This window comes from Epinephelus moara, chromosome 7 (assembly GCF_006386435.1).
Source record: "Epinephelus moara isolate mb chromosome 7, YSFRI_EMoa_1.0, whole genome shotgun sequence".
NCBI classification, from domain to species: domain Eukaryota; kingdom Metazoa; phylum Chordata; class Actinopteri; order Perciformes; family Serranidae; genus Epinephelus; species Epinephelus moara.
Genome location: NC_065512.1, coordinates 17,420,593 through 17,440,016, shown reverse-complemented (window position 1 = coordinate 17,440,016; position 19,424 = coordinate 17,420,593). Strand labels below are relative to the sequence as shown.

Here is a 19,424-nt window from a genome sequence, read left to right as displayed (position 1 = left end):
ACTAACACCCACAGAGATACCATCCCAAACACTATAAAACATGACATCAGTCCTTCCCTCACCACACACCAAACCAAGTGTCCTCATAACACACACATTAGCAGACAGTTAATCAACGTCCAAATCGACATATAATAAGTGCACTCAAACTCCATAAGAACAACACTTCCAAGGGACCAAAAACTGAAAGTGAATCCCTCTCAGACAAACAACTTAACGCCGAAGCAAAGTGCGCATTCCAGGGGGCCCCACAACTCCAGATTTGCTGTGTGTCAGCTGGTTCATGGTTATTTATTTTGCATATGTATGTGGAGAGGCATAATCAACTGATGCAAAAAAAGGGGAAGATGGGCCCTATTCTGTTAACTAATCTTGAGGCCCTGCCTTGAAGGGCCCCCCTGTGTCACGTCTATAGTTTGAGATCTTTATTGTTTTAGTTCTTTATTTAATGCATGTGCCTAAACTAATGTGTTGAATCATATTACCACTCAGTGAATCTGGGGCGAGACAGTTTTCAGGCATAGAACAAGTAAACACCTTACACAAAGCGTATGAGGGACAGGGGGCCCCAGCTGCTCATTTTCTGCCCCCTTCACTGGTGAACAATGAGGAACTTGAGTCTCCATATGACATGAGAAAAAACCCACAACAGCTCATCTTATGAGAAAAATGTGATATGCTGTATGTACACCTGTTGGGCTGACTCCCGCTCAGCTGAGTTTTATCTCATGTGAAAATGAATACACCCTTCAACAAGTGTGAAGGGTGTATAGATAACTGATAGAGTATCTGTGGGTGGGTGTCAGTCTTTCTTTTTTGAGTTCACTCAGAGGATGTGGAGGGAAAACTGCTGTCATTCATACATTGTGAAACACATTCATGGGTGTTACTCTGACTGTACTCAGCAGTTTGTGGAGCTGTTGAATTGTATTTTGTTATACTGTGAGATGTTTCTAATATTAAGTCTGATACAATCCAATATCCCCACAAAATACATCCTACAAAATTATTATTAAGTTGAATTAACACCTCACAAAAAACAAAAGCTGAACACTAAAAATGTTGTTATGTTACTGCATAGTTTTTAGGTTATAATGTTTAGTTTTTGTTAAAATAGTTTTAGAGAGGCAGATTTGACTTTGCTGTCATTTTAGAGGTTATAGTTTTTTGGTGCTCTTGAACTTTATTGCGTTATACAGAGAGATGTCTCTAATATGTCCAACCCACTCAAATCAGTGAGGGTTGAGTAACTAATAGTAACACTTCTCAGTATAATTCAAAATAATTCAGCAGCACCACAACCTTCATGAAGATAGGATTTATTTAGGGCTGTTGTATTAGACTGCTTTAGTTCTAGCTAGGTGTACCTAATAAACTGACCACTGAGTATATTTGTAAATTGTAAATACCCTACTATTTGAAAATACTAGTAAAGAATAGAAGCTGGTGGTTTGAGGGATGTTTGACCATCTCAGAAAATATCGTGGTTTCATGGTATCAAGGTATTACAGAATTATTATTATTATCTGTCAGAATAACCCTCAAAGGAATTAAAACAGATGCATTATTTCTGGTTAAACAAACATTTTACCACTATATTTCAGACTACATTTTTAAAGGAAGTGTGTGTAAAAAGTCTCCCTTTTGAATATAATTTAAATAAAGTTGAGATTTTCTGTCCAGTTGCATTTTTTTTTCACTATCGTAATGTACACCATACAATAACCGTCACTTTTAATATCACAGTTTACCCTGAAACTGGTACATCGTTGCAACCCTGTGTGACAGTTGGAAAGAAGGTGGCTGATTACTGTTTGGCATGTTTGAGGGGAGAAGAGGTTGTGTAGAGCAGGTTAGGATTTGGATCATTTAGGTTTATTGATGTACCAAGGATTTTTGCATTGGGCTCTTTTTTATGTTTTTTAATTTTTGATCCTGCAGACCTTCTTGGATTTACTCTGTATCAGATCTGATTGCAACTTGACACACCGCTTGAACTGAATTTTACCTCCCAGCTCATATCTGATGTTGTCTACACTTAAGGATATAAACCATTTTGTATCCTGCCATGCAGTCAAGGGGTAGCCATGATTTGAAAAACACAGAGGTCATTCCCTCAGTGCATGTTACCACCTCTCAAAAGTGTTTGACAGCTTGAGAAGTTTGTGAATCTTTTTTTCTTTTGGCAAGACACAGAGCAGATCATCCATTAATTGCAGGGCTGGTGGTTTGATCCCAGGCTCCTCCTGTCCACTTGTAAACTGCCTTTGAACCTTAACTGCAGAGTACCTTGCATGAGGTCTTGCTGCCATTGGTGTGCACATGTGAAGGAGAGGCACATTTAAAGTGCTATAGTATAAAAAGTGCTAGCAACGTCAATGCACTCCAGTCCAATTTTATTTTCAGTATTTCTCTATTCATTTAAATGATCAAATATGTTTCTGTTAATTCTGTCTTCCACCATTTGGTTTATGGCTCTTTTGAAGCCTTCACCACATTGGCAGGAATTTTATTCTGGTGTAGAAATGCTTTCTCCATCTATTATGTTTTAATTTAATGAATAAATGTTTTTTTCTGCCTGTGTTGAATTAAATATGAGTGTAAAACCCCCTAAAACCCACCATTTGTAATTTATATGTATAATAGTAGGTATAATCGAAACCAGCTCCCCTTAGATGTGGCAAAATATACATGCACTCAATGATTTAACATCAATCAAAAGCATAATCTATTGACCTTTGACAGCTTTGTGTGTCTTACTGATGCTAGTCTAGTGTACAAAGTGATTAATGATCCGGCTGCTCCTCCATTAAAAGAGTTTATACAACTGCGCTCAGACAGTGGGAGGACATCTTGGCCGATCAACAGAGGCGACTGTGCAGTACAACACGGATCTACTGAGTTTGGTAGATCAGTCTTCTCTGTTAGAGCTACAAACTATTGGAACTCAGCACCAAGGGAGATAAGACATTGCAACAGCTTTGCTGGTTTTAAACTGAACCCTCTGAAACCTGGAGAGACATTAGTTTTCTTGTGCTGTGTTCAGGTGCCTTTCACAAGCATTTAAACCTTTCAAATCTGAGCAAATTGGTTTGGTTTTTTTCGAAAGCAACTTGGCAAGAAATGTCGCGCATATTACAAGAAAACAGTGAAACCTGACAAGAAAAATAACCTGAAAAACAAAAGAGAGAGGGGGGAAATTATTAGATTCAAATAAAAACTATCAAAAAACTAGGAATAAAAGCCTAGAGAAATGTTTTTATAATTATTATAACTGTAGTATTTAAATTAGATTACAAAAAAACCTCTTTCTCTCTGTATATTCAGCACTTTTTCAGGCTATTTCCATCTTTGTTTGTTTGTTTTTTATTACCTTTTTTCAACTATTTGTCAGGAAATTTTCTGTAACTTCTGCTAATTTCTTGCTAATTTTTGGATCCTTTCTTGTGAAGTTGCTCGTTGCCTTTGTCGTGTGTTCTTTAAAGGAATAATTTGCTCAGGTTTTAAAGGGTTAGGATGAAATCATGGCTACAATCATCACAATCATGAACTCAAACACTTGATCTAACATTATGAAATCTTGTTATATCCTATTGTTGTGGTGTCCTCGTGTTGTAGTTGTATTGTTGTTGTGATGACTTGATGTTGTGTTGTTACTGCTGAATCTGTTGTGTCATTAATATGTTCTATTTGGTAATTGTGTGTGTGATTTTTTTTTAATATATAATTGTGTTTTTTAGCAGATAAATTATTATTAAGTTTCCTGCCCAGGGACTACAGATGTGCAGCAAAGTAATTGTGCTCTGTTCCTGTTAAATAAATGAAATAAAAAGAATGTAAACTCCCCCTGGGTGATTGACACAATATGGAGGCCACCATAATAAAAGTTAAGGCTTGAGAAGACAAATAAAGTGGCTTTTCTGCAGGTACAGGTCTAACCTTGACTGCATACATAGGTTTGGGAGTTTTGTCATGCCATTCACACACTACAAAGTTAACAAGGTGGCTCTTTGTTGCAGGTGAGAGCCAATTTGTATTTAATCCATGTGTGATCATCCCTGACCATTTTCTAATTTATCTAATGTGTCCTCGGTGCATTTGTGAGTGCAAGCAAAACGTACCTGTGTTCAGAGCTGTCTTGAAAGTACCAGCTTTAGAGAAAAGATAATGAGTAGTGCGTAAATGAGCTGTCGCCTCATACACTCCTGTACAGCAGATGGCGGTGTGTGTGTATTTGAGGCTGGCTGCTCTCCACCAATCCCAGGAGATGCAGGTTGTGGGCATGAACTACTTTGACTGCTCTGCTTTCGTCTCACCGATGCTGTCCAATCAGACGCCGCCATAGCGAGACACCGCCAAGATCAGATTGTGAGACGCGCTGCTGTAGCAAGGCTAGCGGAGAGTGGACAGAAAAGGCTAACAAACAATTTGCTAACTTGTGAAGTGCACCGGTAAGCCGCATTTAACGACTTGTGGCTCGCTACGCAGCCGCCGCATGAGAAAGTTCTTGGCCTTAAATATCTATTTTACCATGTATTATGTTTTTAAATGTCTTTGAAATACCCTGGCAACACACACGAAGCTAACATAGTAAAATTGAAGCTAATTCGGGCAGTGTTGTCGATGACAGCTGTGGATTAGCTCGCCCGCTAGCTACTAGCTAGCGTATTGGCAGTTGGCTAACAAAGCACTGGTGGTCTTAGCTTTCTAACCGTAATCACCGGTTAGCTCGTTGCTAAAACACTCCGGTGACATTGCTAACTAGCAAAATAATAGTCGCTGCCGTACTTTGTGCGTTAACTTTAACATATCAATTGACAAGTAGCTAGCTTACCGTGTGTAGCAAACGGTAACGGGGTCATCAATAGGGCTTTGGTCAGTTTAACACAGCAGTTAACGGTTATTATAATTGAAATGGCTACATTAACATATTCAACTCGTCTGATATTAAACGGTTTGATTTTTGTAAATGTTTAAACGGACGTTGGTGTCCTGTAACGTCATATATAAGTGTTTAACGGTTGAGCAAATCACACCAGTAACGTTAAATTAAGCCAAAGTTATACATCGTAACTTTAGGTTGATGTTTAATCACAATAAAATAATCAGGCTAGTTAGGTGTGTTTTAGTAAATTTATAATAAAAGTAGTGTGAGTGTTTGTGAATGTAAGCTCACTGTTGTTGACTAATGTGCAGCTGACATGTATCTAACAGTAACAGACCCATCTCTGTCAGTGAACCACATTTAAACATTAATAATATAATCACCACAAAGTGACAATTATATCAGAAGTATATTGGGTGTGAGTTTGAAATGTCTCATAACGTTTGCAGTCTGAATAAAACACACATTTCTTTTGTGTCATTGGTAACTTTATTTGTTTACTTTTTCAGTGGATGATCTTTCTCCATATGAAAACGATCACTTTTTAATACAGCTTCAATAACGTTACTCGACCTAACAGGGAAATCCAGGCGTTACTCACTGTGCAACGCCAAACACAGAAAGTTGACTAAAAAATAAACTCAAGAGTTAAATACTCAACACAAATAAAATATTTTACCCGTGGAAATAACTGCAGAATTATCTAAAAGTACTTCGACATTGCTTAGTTTGTTTCCTGTTTGGTAGGGATTTAGACCTCCTCTTCCTCCATTCTCAAATGCCAACAACAACAGCCGTCGAAGAAACAGGAGAGTGCACTCGTAAGTGCACAAAATCACCATATTAACTTCTTTCACCGTGCGAAACGCGCACACGTTTCTTAAATGTTAACCCGTGCTTAACTTTGTCTGTAATCTGCAGCACGGAGCCAAATAATCGAAAAATTTTGTGTGAATCCTTTCAAAACGTGCATAAGCTAACTAGCTAGCTAACGCCAGCAAGCTGGATCTAACGCTAACTGTTAGCAGGAACAGTTAGCTAGCTGCATTCAACAAAAGGTTGTTCATTGCTATCGTCGTGTGGTATGAATGATGTTACTGCCGCATGCAAGAGTGATATCTGTGGTCGTGTGATGTTACCACTTTTGTCACATTAATAGTTTTGCGCCGGTCCGATAAAGTTAGCATGTTTGCGTGACCTGTAACGTTAGCAGAAGTTCGACGATGCCTCTCCTCCGGACGTGCTCGGTACCTGAAGTAGGCCTTGTGCACACTTAGCGTAGTAAAAGTTGTGAGGATCAAGGGGTGGTTTAATGTGGCTTTCTGTGTAAACCATGCATTCGGAAATACCCCTCAGTGGTTCATACAAGCGAGATTGGTTTGAAATATACACATTTCCCGTCAGTTATATCTTGTAAGAAGAACAACCGCAACTCAAGCTAACGTTAGTGATGTAGCTATGAACAGTGTGCTGACAGCAATCACTTTACATGGGCCTCACAAATAAGTTTACTTTAATTTCACACCCAAAGTAGAGTAAAATATATTTAAGCCCAGGAAATATGACAGAAAAAATGTGATGTATGGATTAACCCAGAAACTTGTCATTTAATATTTTGCCCCCTTTCTGTTCTCAGGGGTCTGAAAAGTGATAAAGAGAAGAACATTTTCTTTTTAGCCTGAAGCTCAACTCCTCCGGTCCTTTGGGATCATGGCTAAAGATGTAAGTAACTGTAAACATGGTTTTTACTGGAATAAGGTTGTTTGCTTTAGTAGGCACCTTAGCTGGAGATATATGTGTTAAAGGGGAGCTACACCCATCTTCAAATTCATACAAGTTTTTCCTGTGGACTAAGACAGGTGTTTAAGACTAGTTAAAGTTCAGGGGACACATACAGCCCAATTTGATCTCAAGTGAGCCAGAAACCACTACATAATACCCTATCAATATTAACCCCTTCAAATTTTTCTTTCATTCCAAAAGCATTCATCCATTTACCAAACCAAGAAGAAAGAAAAATTATGTGTAAATTCAACGTTATACCCTCGTTTTTCCACTTTCAGTTAATCTACCACTCACTTTCATTACATTTGACTTTTTTCTTGTAATTTTCCACTAAAGTGGAAGCTATGAAAGAAGCAGGTTAAGTCATCCCCTGCCTTACAATCTCAAGTTTTATCAGTGCCTCAGCAGCAGGGTTCCACCATATTGTTTTATGATAGAAGTCCGATACAGATTCTTTTGTACTGGTTGATAATATTTTGCACAATGTTCAATACCTTGTTTTACTTATTGTTATTTCAGAAAGTTGTATCCTGGTCAGAGTGAAAAAACCTCTAAGGCAGTATTTTACAAGAAGCATCTGCTCGCTGTTTTAATTGCTCCTGAAACCTCTCAGCCTTCACATGTGCATCAATAGTAGGTGTGCAAAGTTAGCCAGAGGGACGGATTGGACCCTTTGGTGGGCTGGTTCAGTCCCCCGGGCCCTATGTTTGACACCCCTGGTCTTAGACAATCCGAAAATATAAGTAGAAATGAACAACTTTCTCCCAAACCCAGAAGAATAGAATAGACTTTATTGTCATTGCACAAGGAGTACAACGAAATTTGCTGTGCCATGCCTGAAATATAAGAAAACTACAGTGCCAAAACTCAAATCTGTGATGTCACAGAGTATAAAGTCTGGATCTTCTCCATAGACACAGATTTGGAAAAGATGTTGCAGAAAACGCTGAGAGCACCCAGGGGAATGTTCTGAGTGTATGGGTACATTTTCTGTTTCACTACATAGAACACCACAATAGAATGAAACTACTTTGGGTATATAATCAAGGAAAATACACTTTATGTGGTTCCACAAAATCAGTCTCCTTTTCATTGTCTATGGAGCAGCTCCAGACTTTATACTCCATGACATCTGAAGTTTGAGACTGTCTTCTCTGGTTTTTGGTTTCTAAAGAGAGAAGCTCATGTTCACAGATATTGAACTTTCCTAGGACATGGAAATAACATTGGAATTCTTCATTTAGGTGGTGTTCCCCTCCAAGTTGCTATAACTTAAGACGTAGCTCATAACCTCAATTTCTTCCTCCTTACTCTTTTTGTTTAACTAGACTCATGTAGTATCTTTAATGTTGTGATTTTTAAGTGTATTGTCTTTCTGGTCTTTGGCAGGCTGGTCTGATAGAAACAAATGGAGAACTGAAGGTTTTCATCGATCAGAATCTGAGCCCGAGCAAAGGTAAATAATAGTAATACAGCAATTACACTCAGTATTTTCTAGGGATGCCCTGATAAAGTTTTTTTTGCCCAGGAGGCCAGGACCTCTGTCCGAGTCATTTAATATTGAGTTCTGTTGATATAGAGTCCCGATCTGACACCTCTGTTTTCCTAGATAATACCGCTGCACAGTGCACTCTTCAAGTACTTTAAAGTTATTAAAGTCAAACTGATATATAGCCCATGCTTTACAGATGAGGTATAAAATAATAAATACCCTCTTAAATCTTTGTGGCCTCATCGTTTTCTTGAGGGAAATTCTCTGTGGATTTAAGAGAGTATTCTCCAGTGTTTGCAGCATTGGTGCATCTTTTGCTAAAGTTATCTAAATTAACTGTGTTCAATTTTTGTCATCTGTGCATCTTTTTTTGTGGATTAAGCTACATTAATAAATTAATCTTATTGGCTTTTTGCTCGCGGGGCTTTTGTTACACTTGCAGTGGCGTGGTGAGTTTGGTTGTTGGAAGCTCAGCAACTGTCCGTTTCTCCTCTGAGCAGGGCAGTAAAACACATGCACCATAGATAACAGCAAAACTCAAGAGACTCACACTGACTGAGTCACGCTAAATTTGGTAAATAACAGAAATAATATCATACAGCATTTTGCTATCGTTTATAGCCTGTGGTGTTTTCCCGTGGGTGGGGCTCAGACCATGCTCTCACACACACAAGGATCTCAGAGGAGGGTTGATGATGGCTATGCTCTGCGTTGCTGTGCATTAAAAGTTTCGCAATTAGAAACAGGTGTAACAGCAGACGTAAAACACAGGATTGGATCGGGCTCTATACAGTTCAGTATTCCCCATCCAGATCACTTAACAAAAAATGCCTGGATAGGCCCTGATACTCATCTTTCAGATCACATTAGGACATCCCCAGTATTTTCATATATAAGCATCACTGTGCCCTACTCTGCCATTTTTTACATCTCATTTAACTACAAAAATATATGATGGTTTCATGTTTTTATCTAATTTAATGCCTTTAAAGTAAAGTCTAAGAATTTACCTCTCTAACTGAATATCATTTGTACTATTTACCTAGGCTTTGTCTTTACTGAGTCGGGCAAAAAGACGCTATCACTGGTAATTAAGATTCAGTCCTGAGTCTACCACTGGTCAGATCGGGTTTGTCTGACAATAGTAGTGGTCGTTACATACAGTCTAATTTAAGTGATTGCCTGTTCCACATAGGAAACACTGCTTTTCACACATGAAGGCCCATGTGCTCGTAGTTGGACGACAGGGGGCAATGCAGTATTAGTCAAGAGCTCTACTCATTACTGGTCTTCTCATGTCTTCCATTAGGTGTCCTATCTTTGGTTACTGTCCAGCCTACAGCTGCCCCCGTGGCCAAACAGCTACTACCCAAAACACTTGGGCCATCCAATGTGAACGTTGCTGCACACATGCAACATGTGCCACACATGGTGAGTGATTCTCCGCACAACTACCACACTGTATGGTCTAATAATGCCATGACCTTTCTGCTTTCTTGACTACATTTGTATGATAGTGTAAGATCTCTCAATAGATATAAAAAAAAAGTTCAGCTGTGTAAACTGTCAGTGAGCAGCAGATGTATTTGTGTGTAGATTTGCTCGCTGGGTTTCTGTGCTGTGTCTTACTGTTGTGTAAGCCCCTCCATTATCATTGTGAGGTGACCGGGCGGAGGGTAGGTGGAGGCAGTTGATCCTAAGCTTATCAACTCTACAGTCAGCAGGATTACACCCATCATCCCATTATATACATGGAATGTATACATAACGGAAATCAGCTTAGATATCACCTTAGTGAAGGAATAAATGTGTATAAAATAGATAATGTGAATTAAAAGGAACTTGAGTCACAAATTAAATTAAGTTATTGTAATACAACTTTCCTGCTTCTGCTCTGCCTGTCATTCTTCAACAAACGGCTGAACAAATTAAAAGGACCAAACTCTAATTCTAGTTTGTATTGAGAGTGATAAAAAGGGGCTGTAGCCTACAAGGAACAATGTGAGTGGACTCGTCAAGGACAGCCACTTGTCTCTTAATGTCGATAAGAGAAAATAAATCATTGTGGACTTCAGGAGGGCAAGGGATGACCACATCTAACTACACTCCAGTGATTCCTGAGAGGGTCAGAATCAAACAAATTCTTTGGTGTTCACATCAACCAATGACTCCGCTGGTCTCTGAACACAAGCGAGCCACAAGTCAGTAACCACTATGCTTTCATTATTATATCCTTTCTTTTGCTCTTTCCCTTTGTAGGTGATAGGAACACCCCAGAGGCCCACGGTATCCAATACCATTTTGGTTAACAGTCCACATACACCCAGTTCCCAGTTTCTCACTCAGAGTCAGCCATCGGACGCCTCTCCGTGGTCATCGGGGTAAGTCTTCAAAGGGTCCTTAATTTCCTAAGCTTTAAACATCATTGTGAATATCGGTACATAAGGTAATAAAAATATGTAAGTCTGACATACTGATTATTGTGTTTGATGTGAAAATTGAGTAACTTGATCTCTTCTGTTTGTAGAAAACGTGGTAAGAAAGGGGAAAAGAATGGGAAGGGCTTGAGGCATTTCTCCATGAAAGTGTGTGAGAAGGTGCAGAAGAAAGGAGTAACCACCTACAATGAAGTGGCAGATGAACTGGTCGCAGAATTCAGCTCTGCGGACAACCACATGTCACCAAATGACGCTGTGAGTGTCGCAGCTATATGACATCTTCTCATAATGATGCAGAAATGTATATCTTAAAAAGGGCATATAATATAGTGCTAGATTTTATGATTATCTTTTAACAATTTAGAATTTGTTGTCAATATTTTGAATGTTGTTTTTCCATTTTAGCATGTCTATGACCAGAAGAACATTCGGCGGCGTGTGTACGATGCACTTAATGTGCTCATGGCCATGAACATTATCTCTAAAGAGAAGAAGGAAATCAAATGGATTGGCCTTCCCACCAACTCAGCACAAGAGTGCCAAAACCTAGAGGTAGAAACCTGTAAAGAAGAATAGCTTGGGTCGGCAATGTCTTGCCTTTTCACCTGTTAATCGTTCTTCCTTTATTGTACCTGCAGGTGGAGAGACAAAGGCGGCTGGAGAGGATTAAGCAGAAACAATCACAGCTTCAGGAGCTCATACTGCAGGTGGGAATGAACTCCTTGTACTTGTCTTTATCTGTGCAGTCCAAACACATAGCCTCATAGCTGTGATGTCAGTTCTGCTGAAGGTGATTGTTCATTCATTCCTCTTCCTTATGGAGCTTGTGAGTGCATGGATATACATTCAGTAGCCATTTAATTATGTACACCCGCAACCCAATACAACAGCTCTGACATAAATTCTTAGCTTTGCATCACCAGACCAATTCCTAAATGTGAGTTAGTCTGGAACATCTTAGTTCATTTTCAGTTTTCAAGGGACCTTATCAGTGGCTGTAGACCAAAATGCCTCTGGACACAATTGGATAGACCTACAACCATTCAGAATGACAAAACTTGATATAGCGCTAAGTAACGGACAAATGTAAACAGACTACAGCACACACAGATAAACTCTGATGATGTAGCATCAATATAGCCATTTTCTCATATGAACTCCAGACAATGTCGGAGAATTAGGCCAGGACATTGCTTGTAGATTCTCTTTCACGCATGTAGCACACAACAGGACATTGTCTGTGTCACAAGCATTCTCATCTACTGGAAGTACTACCTTTGGTCTAGAGCGAGGGGCAATGAATAACTGACCAGTATATATATATACCAGTAGCGCTCCTAAAAAAATGGTCCAAAATCATTGCTTGGTGGCAGATGATATTATCATGGCGGGCTGCCACAAATCAGGCAATATGTGGGAAACCCTGCATTTGCGTTCTTTCACACAGCTCCTCCATGTACTGTCTGGATAATTTTATGTTTGCAGTGCATGTGTGGAAGGGGCTCACGTCTGTGAATGAGTGTTGGCGTGTTTTTTTTTTTTTGTTGTTTGTTTTTCTTTTCTTTTCTTTTTTTTTCTTCCTTTTTTGTTGGCGTGTTGACCATCAGAATTTGAGGATTGAGCTTTTGCAGAAAGTTCCTCAAAATGCCTCAACAGTGCTCCTCGTAACTAAGCTAGGTTTGTGCTCACCATCATGTAGGTGCAAGTAGAAGATGTGCAAGCCAAAAGAAAGGTTATCACATATATTACATAAAGTGTGAAGGCTCCACAAGTTGTCAGTCATCGCTCAAAACATGCCCCACATTAGATAAATGTCTGTGAATGGCCAGCTGGGAATCTGTCTCAACAGGAGGGGGAACACATGCATCTGCCAGAGCAAATAAAACATGACGGAGCAGATTTGTCTGGATGCCAGGTCAATAAAATCTGCCTTTATAAAGATAATAATGTTTAGTTTTGATTGACGCTGTAAGTGAGGTATTACTCAAAGTACCTCTCTGACGGTGACAGTCAGAACTGAGCTTTATTATCTTTGTAAAGATATAATTAATGGCTGAGATTTATTCATCCATTTACATCTACTTATCCGGGGCCTGGTTGCGGGGACAGCAGGCCGAGCAAGGTATTCCAGATATCCCTCTTCCCGGCAACGTTTTCCAGTAACTCCTGGAAGATCCTGAGGCGTTACCAGGCCAGATGAGATATGTAATCCCTCCAGCATGTTCAGGGTTTACCCCAGGGCCTCCTACCAGTGGGACGTGCCTGGAAAAACTCTATCAAAAGTGCCCAGGAGGCATCCTGATCAGATGCCCGAACCACCTCAGCCTGCCCATTTTCATGCTTAGGAGCTCTACTCCAAGTTCCCTCTGGATGTCTGAGCTCCTCACCCTATCTCTACCCTATAGAGGACACTAGTATAGGCTGCTTGTATCTGGTATCTCCGGAGCGGCAACTCTCCCAACCCAGAGGGTGCAATCCACTGTTTTCCGGCAGAGAACCATGTCCTCAGACTCTCAGGTGCTGACTCCCATCCCAACTGCCTCACACTCTGCTGCAAACTGCCCCAGTGCATACTGTAGGTCACAGTGTGATGAAACCAATAGAACCACATCATCTGCAAAGAGCGGAGATGCAGTTTTGAGGTCCACAAACCAGACACTCTCTTCCCAATGCGACCCTTGCGGGGACCAACACCCACTGAAAATGTGTTTGCTGAGGTGTTGTATTGTATTACATCACAGTGTCTCTATTCCATTACTTCGAAAACATAATAAATGCACCACACAGCTTGATAACGTACATCACGTCCACTAAGTGTGATGGTGATGGTTTAATCAGCGGGAGAAATTCTGTTCTGAACTACAAACCAGTTGCTTCGCTGGAGACATTTCTAGCTGGACTACTCAATACAGTTTTATAAATCCAGCTAAACCATGCTGAAGAATGTATCAGAATTTTTTTGTTTTTGAAATATTGAATGTGCTGTTAATCTGAGATCTCTGCAGCTGCCTCAAAGTCTCAGTCTTTGTTTGGTCTTGTCTTACAGCAAATAGCTTTTAGGAACCTGGTCCAGCGGAACAGACAGACAGAGCAGCAGGCAAACAGACCTCCACCTCCCAACTCCATCATCCACCTCCCCTTCATTATTGTCAACACCAGCAAGAAAACTGTCATCGACTGCAGCATCTCCAGCGACAAGTATGTGGTTGTGCTAGCCTTCAGTTTCAGCACTTTTATGTGAAAAGTTTACCTTCAAGGCTCATGTTGTTTTTTTGATCAGTGGCAAAAGAACAGTGTATATTGCAGGGATGAATTAGACTATTTCCCCTTGAGCCAGGTTTTAATTTAAAGCCGCTATATACAACATTGAGTCTTAGCTGAGATTGCCTGCACACTCCAGACGAACGGCCAGGTCAGCGTCTGCCCAGTTAACACGAGCTGACACAGAATCAGCTGTTAAACGGACTCAACAAACACACCGACACCGAAACAACTTGACTCTGTCCTTAAACCCCCCCAATAAGCGTTAGGTACGTGGACTGTTTATTAAGATGGACGACATGTCTCCACTTCCTCCCACTGTACAAAAACGAACCAGAATAGCCTGGATACAGCTGCTGCCATCTTGAGCTGGCATTTGGAGCCAGCCATTTAAAGTCTATGCTGTAGTGATTTCTGATGTAACAGGTTCCTGCCCATACACCTCTCCAGCCAATCTTGAGCAGCGCTATTAAAAGCGAGCACACTGCTTGGCACACAAAGCCGTCAAACTCCATTTTTATAGCATCAACTAACTTATTAAACCAAACTTGAACAAACATCAGGGCAAAGTAACCATCTTTGGGAAAAATTAATTTGACATGTACTTTGAGTTTTCAGTCTGGCCCATGTCCCCTCCACTGATATGGAGGGGGGGTGGTTTATGACCTCTATACTGCAGCCAGTGAACAAGGGGCCATAGAGACATTGAAGCTTCACTTTTGGGCAGCTGCCATGTTGACCATTTTTTTATACAGTTTGTGATAAGGTGGTGTTAGCTATGTGATGCTAATAGTTAGGCATGTCACCATTTGTGTGTTTGTGCGTGTGGAACCCCACCAACTGTTGCCGACACAGACACACTGTAGCGGTAGTCTACTGTGCGTCTAGCATGACAAACCTCCCACTGGTTAAAAACAACACATTTGGTCTTTGCAAACAGAAATTATGTGCATTTTAATTTGCATATGGTGTGGGGAAGTGAGATCTGATCAGAATTGGTCACTTGAGACGTATGCAGAGATGCATTCTAATGTCAGGTGTGAACAGACTGACTTGGAGCTGTCACATAGTTGTATTTAGTGTCTGTTTAGTTTTGTAAAATGTATTATTTGCAGGTTAATAATTTTCTAGCCCTTGGCAACTAAACCAAAAGTTATTTGGAAATTTTGAGTGCCACGTTATTAAGGTTGGGTGTCAAGATGAGCAGGATAAACAGACAGTTTCTTGAGAAGATGACTCAACAGTTCAGTATGTAGCTGTTCAGCAGCTAACTTTGAATGTGAGACCTTCCCTGTGGCATCTAAAATAATTAAGGCTAATGTAGGATGAAAATAGTCCTGTCTTGCTACTGGCCCTCCAAACTCTGTGTGTACCATTAATAAGGATTGTATGCTGCCCATGGAACTGCAGGGCATGGCTTTAATGTTGCAGTCTGAACTTAACCTTCGGTGCGACCATGACATTGGCTATTATGATTACATGCCTTTGATGGTAAAAAAGAGAATGTATTAAATGAGTCTCATCAGCATGGGGGCATATCTAAACTGTCATTGTGTAATCTGAAACAAACACATGCACCTAAAGTGCCACTCCTCTCCAAATGTGATGAAATTGTAACCTGTAAGGCTTTTTATAGCCTTGAATTGTTTCAGGTTTATCCACAAAGTCTGGAGAACCATGTGGTGTGTAATGTTTTCTCAGCCAACTGAAGACAGATCACATCCAACAACATTGTCACATTAGATAAGACTATGTTTATTAGCCATTTAGCTCCTTAGCAGAAATGGTTTGTGTTATTGTTTGCAAGCACACAGTAAATATCTGTTGTTCTTTCAGCATCAGGTTGTGTTGTTAATGTGCTAACTGGCTAACTAGCGCCTTGAATCCGTCCTGTTGGTCCTCCAGTTTTCAGAGCAACTTTTTGGCTGAGACACAAGTGGCTTGAGGCAATGCAACAGTTGTTCTTTGTCCCCACAAGTCTTTTTGGTGTGTCTGGGCTTTAACATGCCAGTTCTTGAAAGCCACTGGAGTATTTAATTTCTCTCGTCATCCATGCTTCAGGATATATATTGTTGCCACCATCCTGCACTGTGCTACTCCTTAAAACACTGTGGATCTGTTTCTAAATTGCACAGTTACCTCAAACCACATTCAGAATAGATGGGGAATTTTTTATTTGGTAAAAAAGTGATGTTTCACCATTTCTTATGTCTCGTTCTTCCTCTTTCTCACCTGCAGGTTCGAGTATTTGTTCAATTTCGACAGCATGTTTGAGATCCACGATGACATCGAGGTGCTGAAGCGTATGGGCATGGCCTGCGGTTTGGAAGTGGGAAAGTGTTCTCCAGAGGATCTGAAGGTTGCACGTAGCCTGGTGCCCAAAGCTCTGGAGCCCTACGTTATAGGTCAGTGCCACACATTTGTTTTGCAAGTTTTTGTCAGTTGCTGTTAAGATTCGGTTGATGCCAACCACATGCAGACATTTCTCTGCTTCTTATAAAAAAAAAAACCTTGACTTGGTGAACATACAAAGTTTTATATTGCAAAGAAACTACATGAAGCTCAGCTCAGACAGCACCAGTGCTTGCTGAAAGTGGTCTTGTACATTTTGCTGAGCTGTTTTTGCTCAGCGGATTAGTTTTAACAGTAAAAGAAGCAGCAGGTTGTATTACAGTCTGCAGGTGGAATGCTTTTACTTTACTTTGGTTTAGTTTCCTACATCTCAGTATGTCTGCAAGCTATGATACAGCTTTTGCTGTGCCTCTCCTTTTGTATGGATGACCACTTTCAACGTGCCCATGTCCCAGTAGGCAGAGCAGCAAGGCAGGTGTCTTGAAAGATGACATAAGAGGAGTAAATGCATTGAAATGATAGAGTTTACATTCACAGTGAAGCTGTCCCCATTTCTCCTATTTTCTGGGTAAAATTGCTCCTCTAGACCTCAGTGAAGTCATCTTTTCCATTATACAGATCTCCTTGATTATGTCCATCCATTGTTTAAGGCTTGGAGGCTCAGATTTGTACCAGTTGTTTGTAATCGTTTTCTTGCCAGCAAGCCTGTTTTGATTTTATTAACTGTGTCTGACTGACTTGATAGCTCAGCACAATCAAGTGCTCTACTTTTAAACTTTTTTGATGGTGGTTTTGACCCGATAGTGATTTTAATCTGTTTTCCCCTTAACATTTTCTGTGCGCAAATTAAAAAAAACAAAGGGAAGAAATCAAAAGTTAAAAGATATCAACTTTTGCGAAAATACAGATTAAATTGTCCCGCTGACTTTTCAATGATTTGCAAAAAGGTGATTTCATGCAAGATGTGTGAGTGGATGAATATCTGTGGAGGAGATGATAACCATTTTAGTGTCTGGGATCCTTCTTTGTATGTTCCATGTTGAAAAAAACACAACATAAAATACAAGCGGCATTTGCTTTTAGTCGGTCACTCCAGTGACTCAGTGAGCTGTAGCGCCACATTTCAAAGCGCTGTCCATTTAGAGGTGGTGGACTTGTATTGGTTTTAGTTGTAAATGTCTCGCCTTTTGTATTTTCAGCTGGCTCGCCAAGTTGACATGCAGAAACAAAGTGCCCACTGCCCAATCTCCAATCTCCATTGGTTAGCTAAATTGAGCCTTTGCCGCTCTGCACTGCGCACCACCCAGGTTGGATAAGATTAGCTAGTGGCGGCACTTATTTGTGATTACTGCTGGTAATGTTGCTCTGGGGGCGGGATGGCATCGCTGTGGAAACATGGTTGCCACCCTGCGGTCTTCTCCCAGATAGCCCTGGGGAGTAAGCAGCTTAATTTACTCACCATGGTGCCGTTATTCGTGGTAATTGCCGACTGAGCAGTGCCGCCAGCTAGCTCCCAACAGACCCAGGTGCCGTGCAGTGTAGTAAACTGAAGAGTAGCAAAATTGACCCATAGAACGATTATATGAATAACCCATCAAAAAATACTTTCTTCAGCTAACTGATTAATGATTAACTTCTGGCATCCCTGACAGAAACTAAAACTTTACATAGACTTACATAAGTTGTTGGATAAAATCGCTCCCTGCTGACTCATACAGTGTTTGCGGAGGAGAGTGTTGACTTCATGAATCATCAAAGTCATATTTCTTTGCTGATGGCGGCTTCTTTTTTTTCCCCCAGAGATGGCTAAGGGTCCCATCAGTAACGTCTATATCACTGGAGGGTCCTCAGCAAATGGAGCCCGTTACCCTGCAAGCAGGTGAGAGGTTTAAACTAATGCTGTGACAGAAAGCAGGAATTGTTCTACCACTCAGTCACCTTTAAAACAAATAATCCAATTCACTCCTCTTCTCCTTGTAGTGATGGCTGCACTGATGGCACCATGGCCTCCAGCTCCAATGACTCTCACTACAGCGGGTCTCGCGTGGAGACTCCAGTGTCTTATATGGGAGATGACGACGACGAGGACGAGTACGACGAGAACGACGACGAAGACTAACCTGTCTGCGCCTCGCCACTCCAACAAGCACAGTCCTTCAAACCACCTTCACCGTGGGAATTTAGTCCCCTTTTGTGTGTGCTTCTTCAACCTTTTCCCCTGTCTCCCATGCCTGTATTTCTGTCTGGCTTTCTCAGGGGTGTAGATGAATATTGAAAGAACAGAGGTGTATGTTGCACCCACCTTTTTTCTGCTCCTGAATCACGTGCACCTGCACCACAGCTCTGGGGGAGGTGTTGTCTAAGGGAACTGTAGTCTGTGGCCCGGCCACCACGCTGAAGTCTTTGTATGTTTAATCCACTTCTCAATAAGCCATCCCACTAAAAAAAACAACCTCTGTAAAACCTACTGCTGTTGGAGAATGTATAATGTACCTGTTTGAATAGTTATTCCTATTATTTTGCAATTACAAATGGCAGACATGATAATGATGATCAAAATGTTCCAAGATGGCCAAAGTGTCTGCTTTAACATGCCGTGTTAGTGCAACACCGTGGTTTCTGATGGCCTAATGCAGTTGCAACGGCATCGGAGGATGGGGCTCCATCAGATGTGTTGATACTTTCTGTTTTGTGTTCTGGGCAATAATTTGAACTAGTTTCTTATCCTCCATTGTGTTGGGCTGGCTTCCTTCTGTTCTGTAGGCAGCTGCTTTCCTGATCTTGTTTGCTAGTTATTTGTTTTGTTTTTTTTGTATTCTGGAGTTGAAGAATTCTCCGTCACCGCCCTGTCGACGCCTTGGTAGTGTTTACAAAATAATGGCACCAGCAAGGTAAAGACTTTTTTATAACCCAGGCTCCTGATAGGTAAATAAGCTTTGTTTGTGAATTACGTATATGGATCCTACAACGATTGTAGCTTATAGTAACCTTTAGAGGCCAGTGGTAAGATAGACCTTCAAAAATTATTGATGTAACAAAATGTGTGGTTGCATAGGTCTTTATTGTACTCCCTTCAAAGATCTCCCTTTTAAAACTTAGCAACACATGTACTGACTCTTCCAAAAACCTTTTCTGTAATCTAATATAAGTTTGCAAATTAAAATATAGATTGTTTTAATAATTTTGTATCTATAATTTATGTGGGTTTCAT

General features: G+C 40.5%; 1 protein-coding gene across 2 annotated transcripts; it reads left to right on the top strand.

Moving 5' to 3' along the window:
* The first annotated feature begins 4,313 nt into the window (after positions 1 to 4,313).
* On the top strand, positions 4,314 to 19,394 carry tfdp1a (transcription factor Dp-1, a). Of its 2 annotated transcripts, none has more exons than XM_050048495.1 (12): positions 4,314 to 4,451; positions 6,522 to 6,607; positions 8,060 to 8,126; positions 9,472 to 9,593; positions 10,422 to 10,543; positions 10,690 to 10,855; positions 11,006 to 11,152; positions 11,239 to 11,307; positions 13,647 to 13,798; positions 16,100 to 16,266; positions 18,014 to 18,092; positions 18,194 to 19,394. In XM_050048495.1, the coding sequence occupies exons 2-12, from the start codon at positions 6,596 to 6,598 to the stop codon at positions 18,330 to 18,332; spliced, it is 1,242 nt and encodes a 413-aa protein (XP_049904452.1). In that variant the 5' UTR covers positions 4,314 to 4,451; positions 6,522 to 6,595; the 3' UTR covers positions 18,333 to 19,394. The 2 variants fall into 2 exon arrangements, with proteins under 2 accessions (XP_049904452.1, XP_049904451.1); XM_050048494.1 differs by lacking the exon at positions 4,314 to 4,451 and adding an exon at positions 5,637 to 5,706.
* Positions 19,395 to 19,424: the final 30 nt, after the last annotated feature.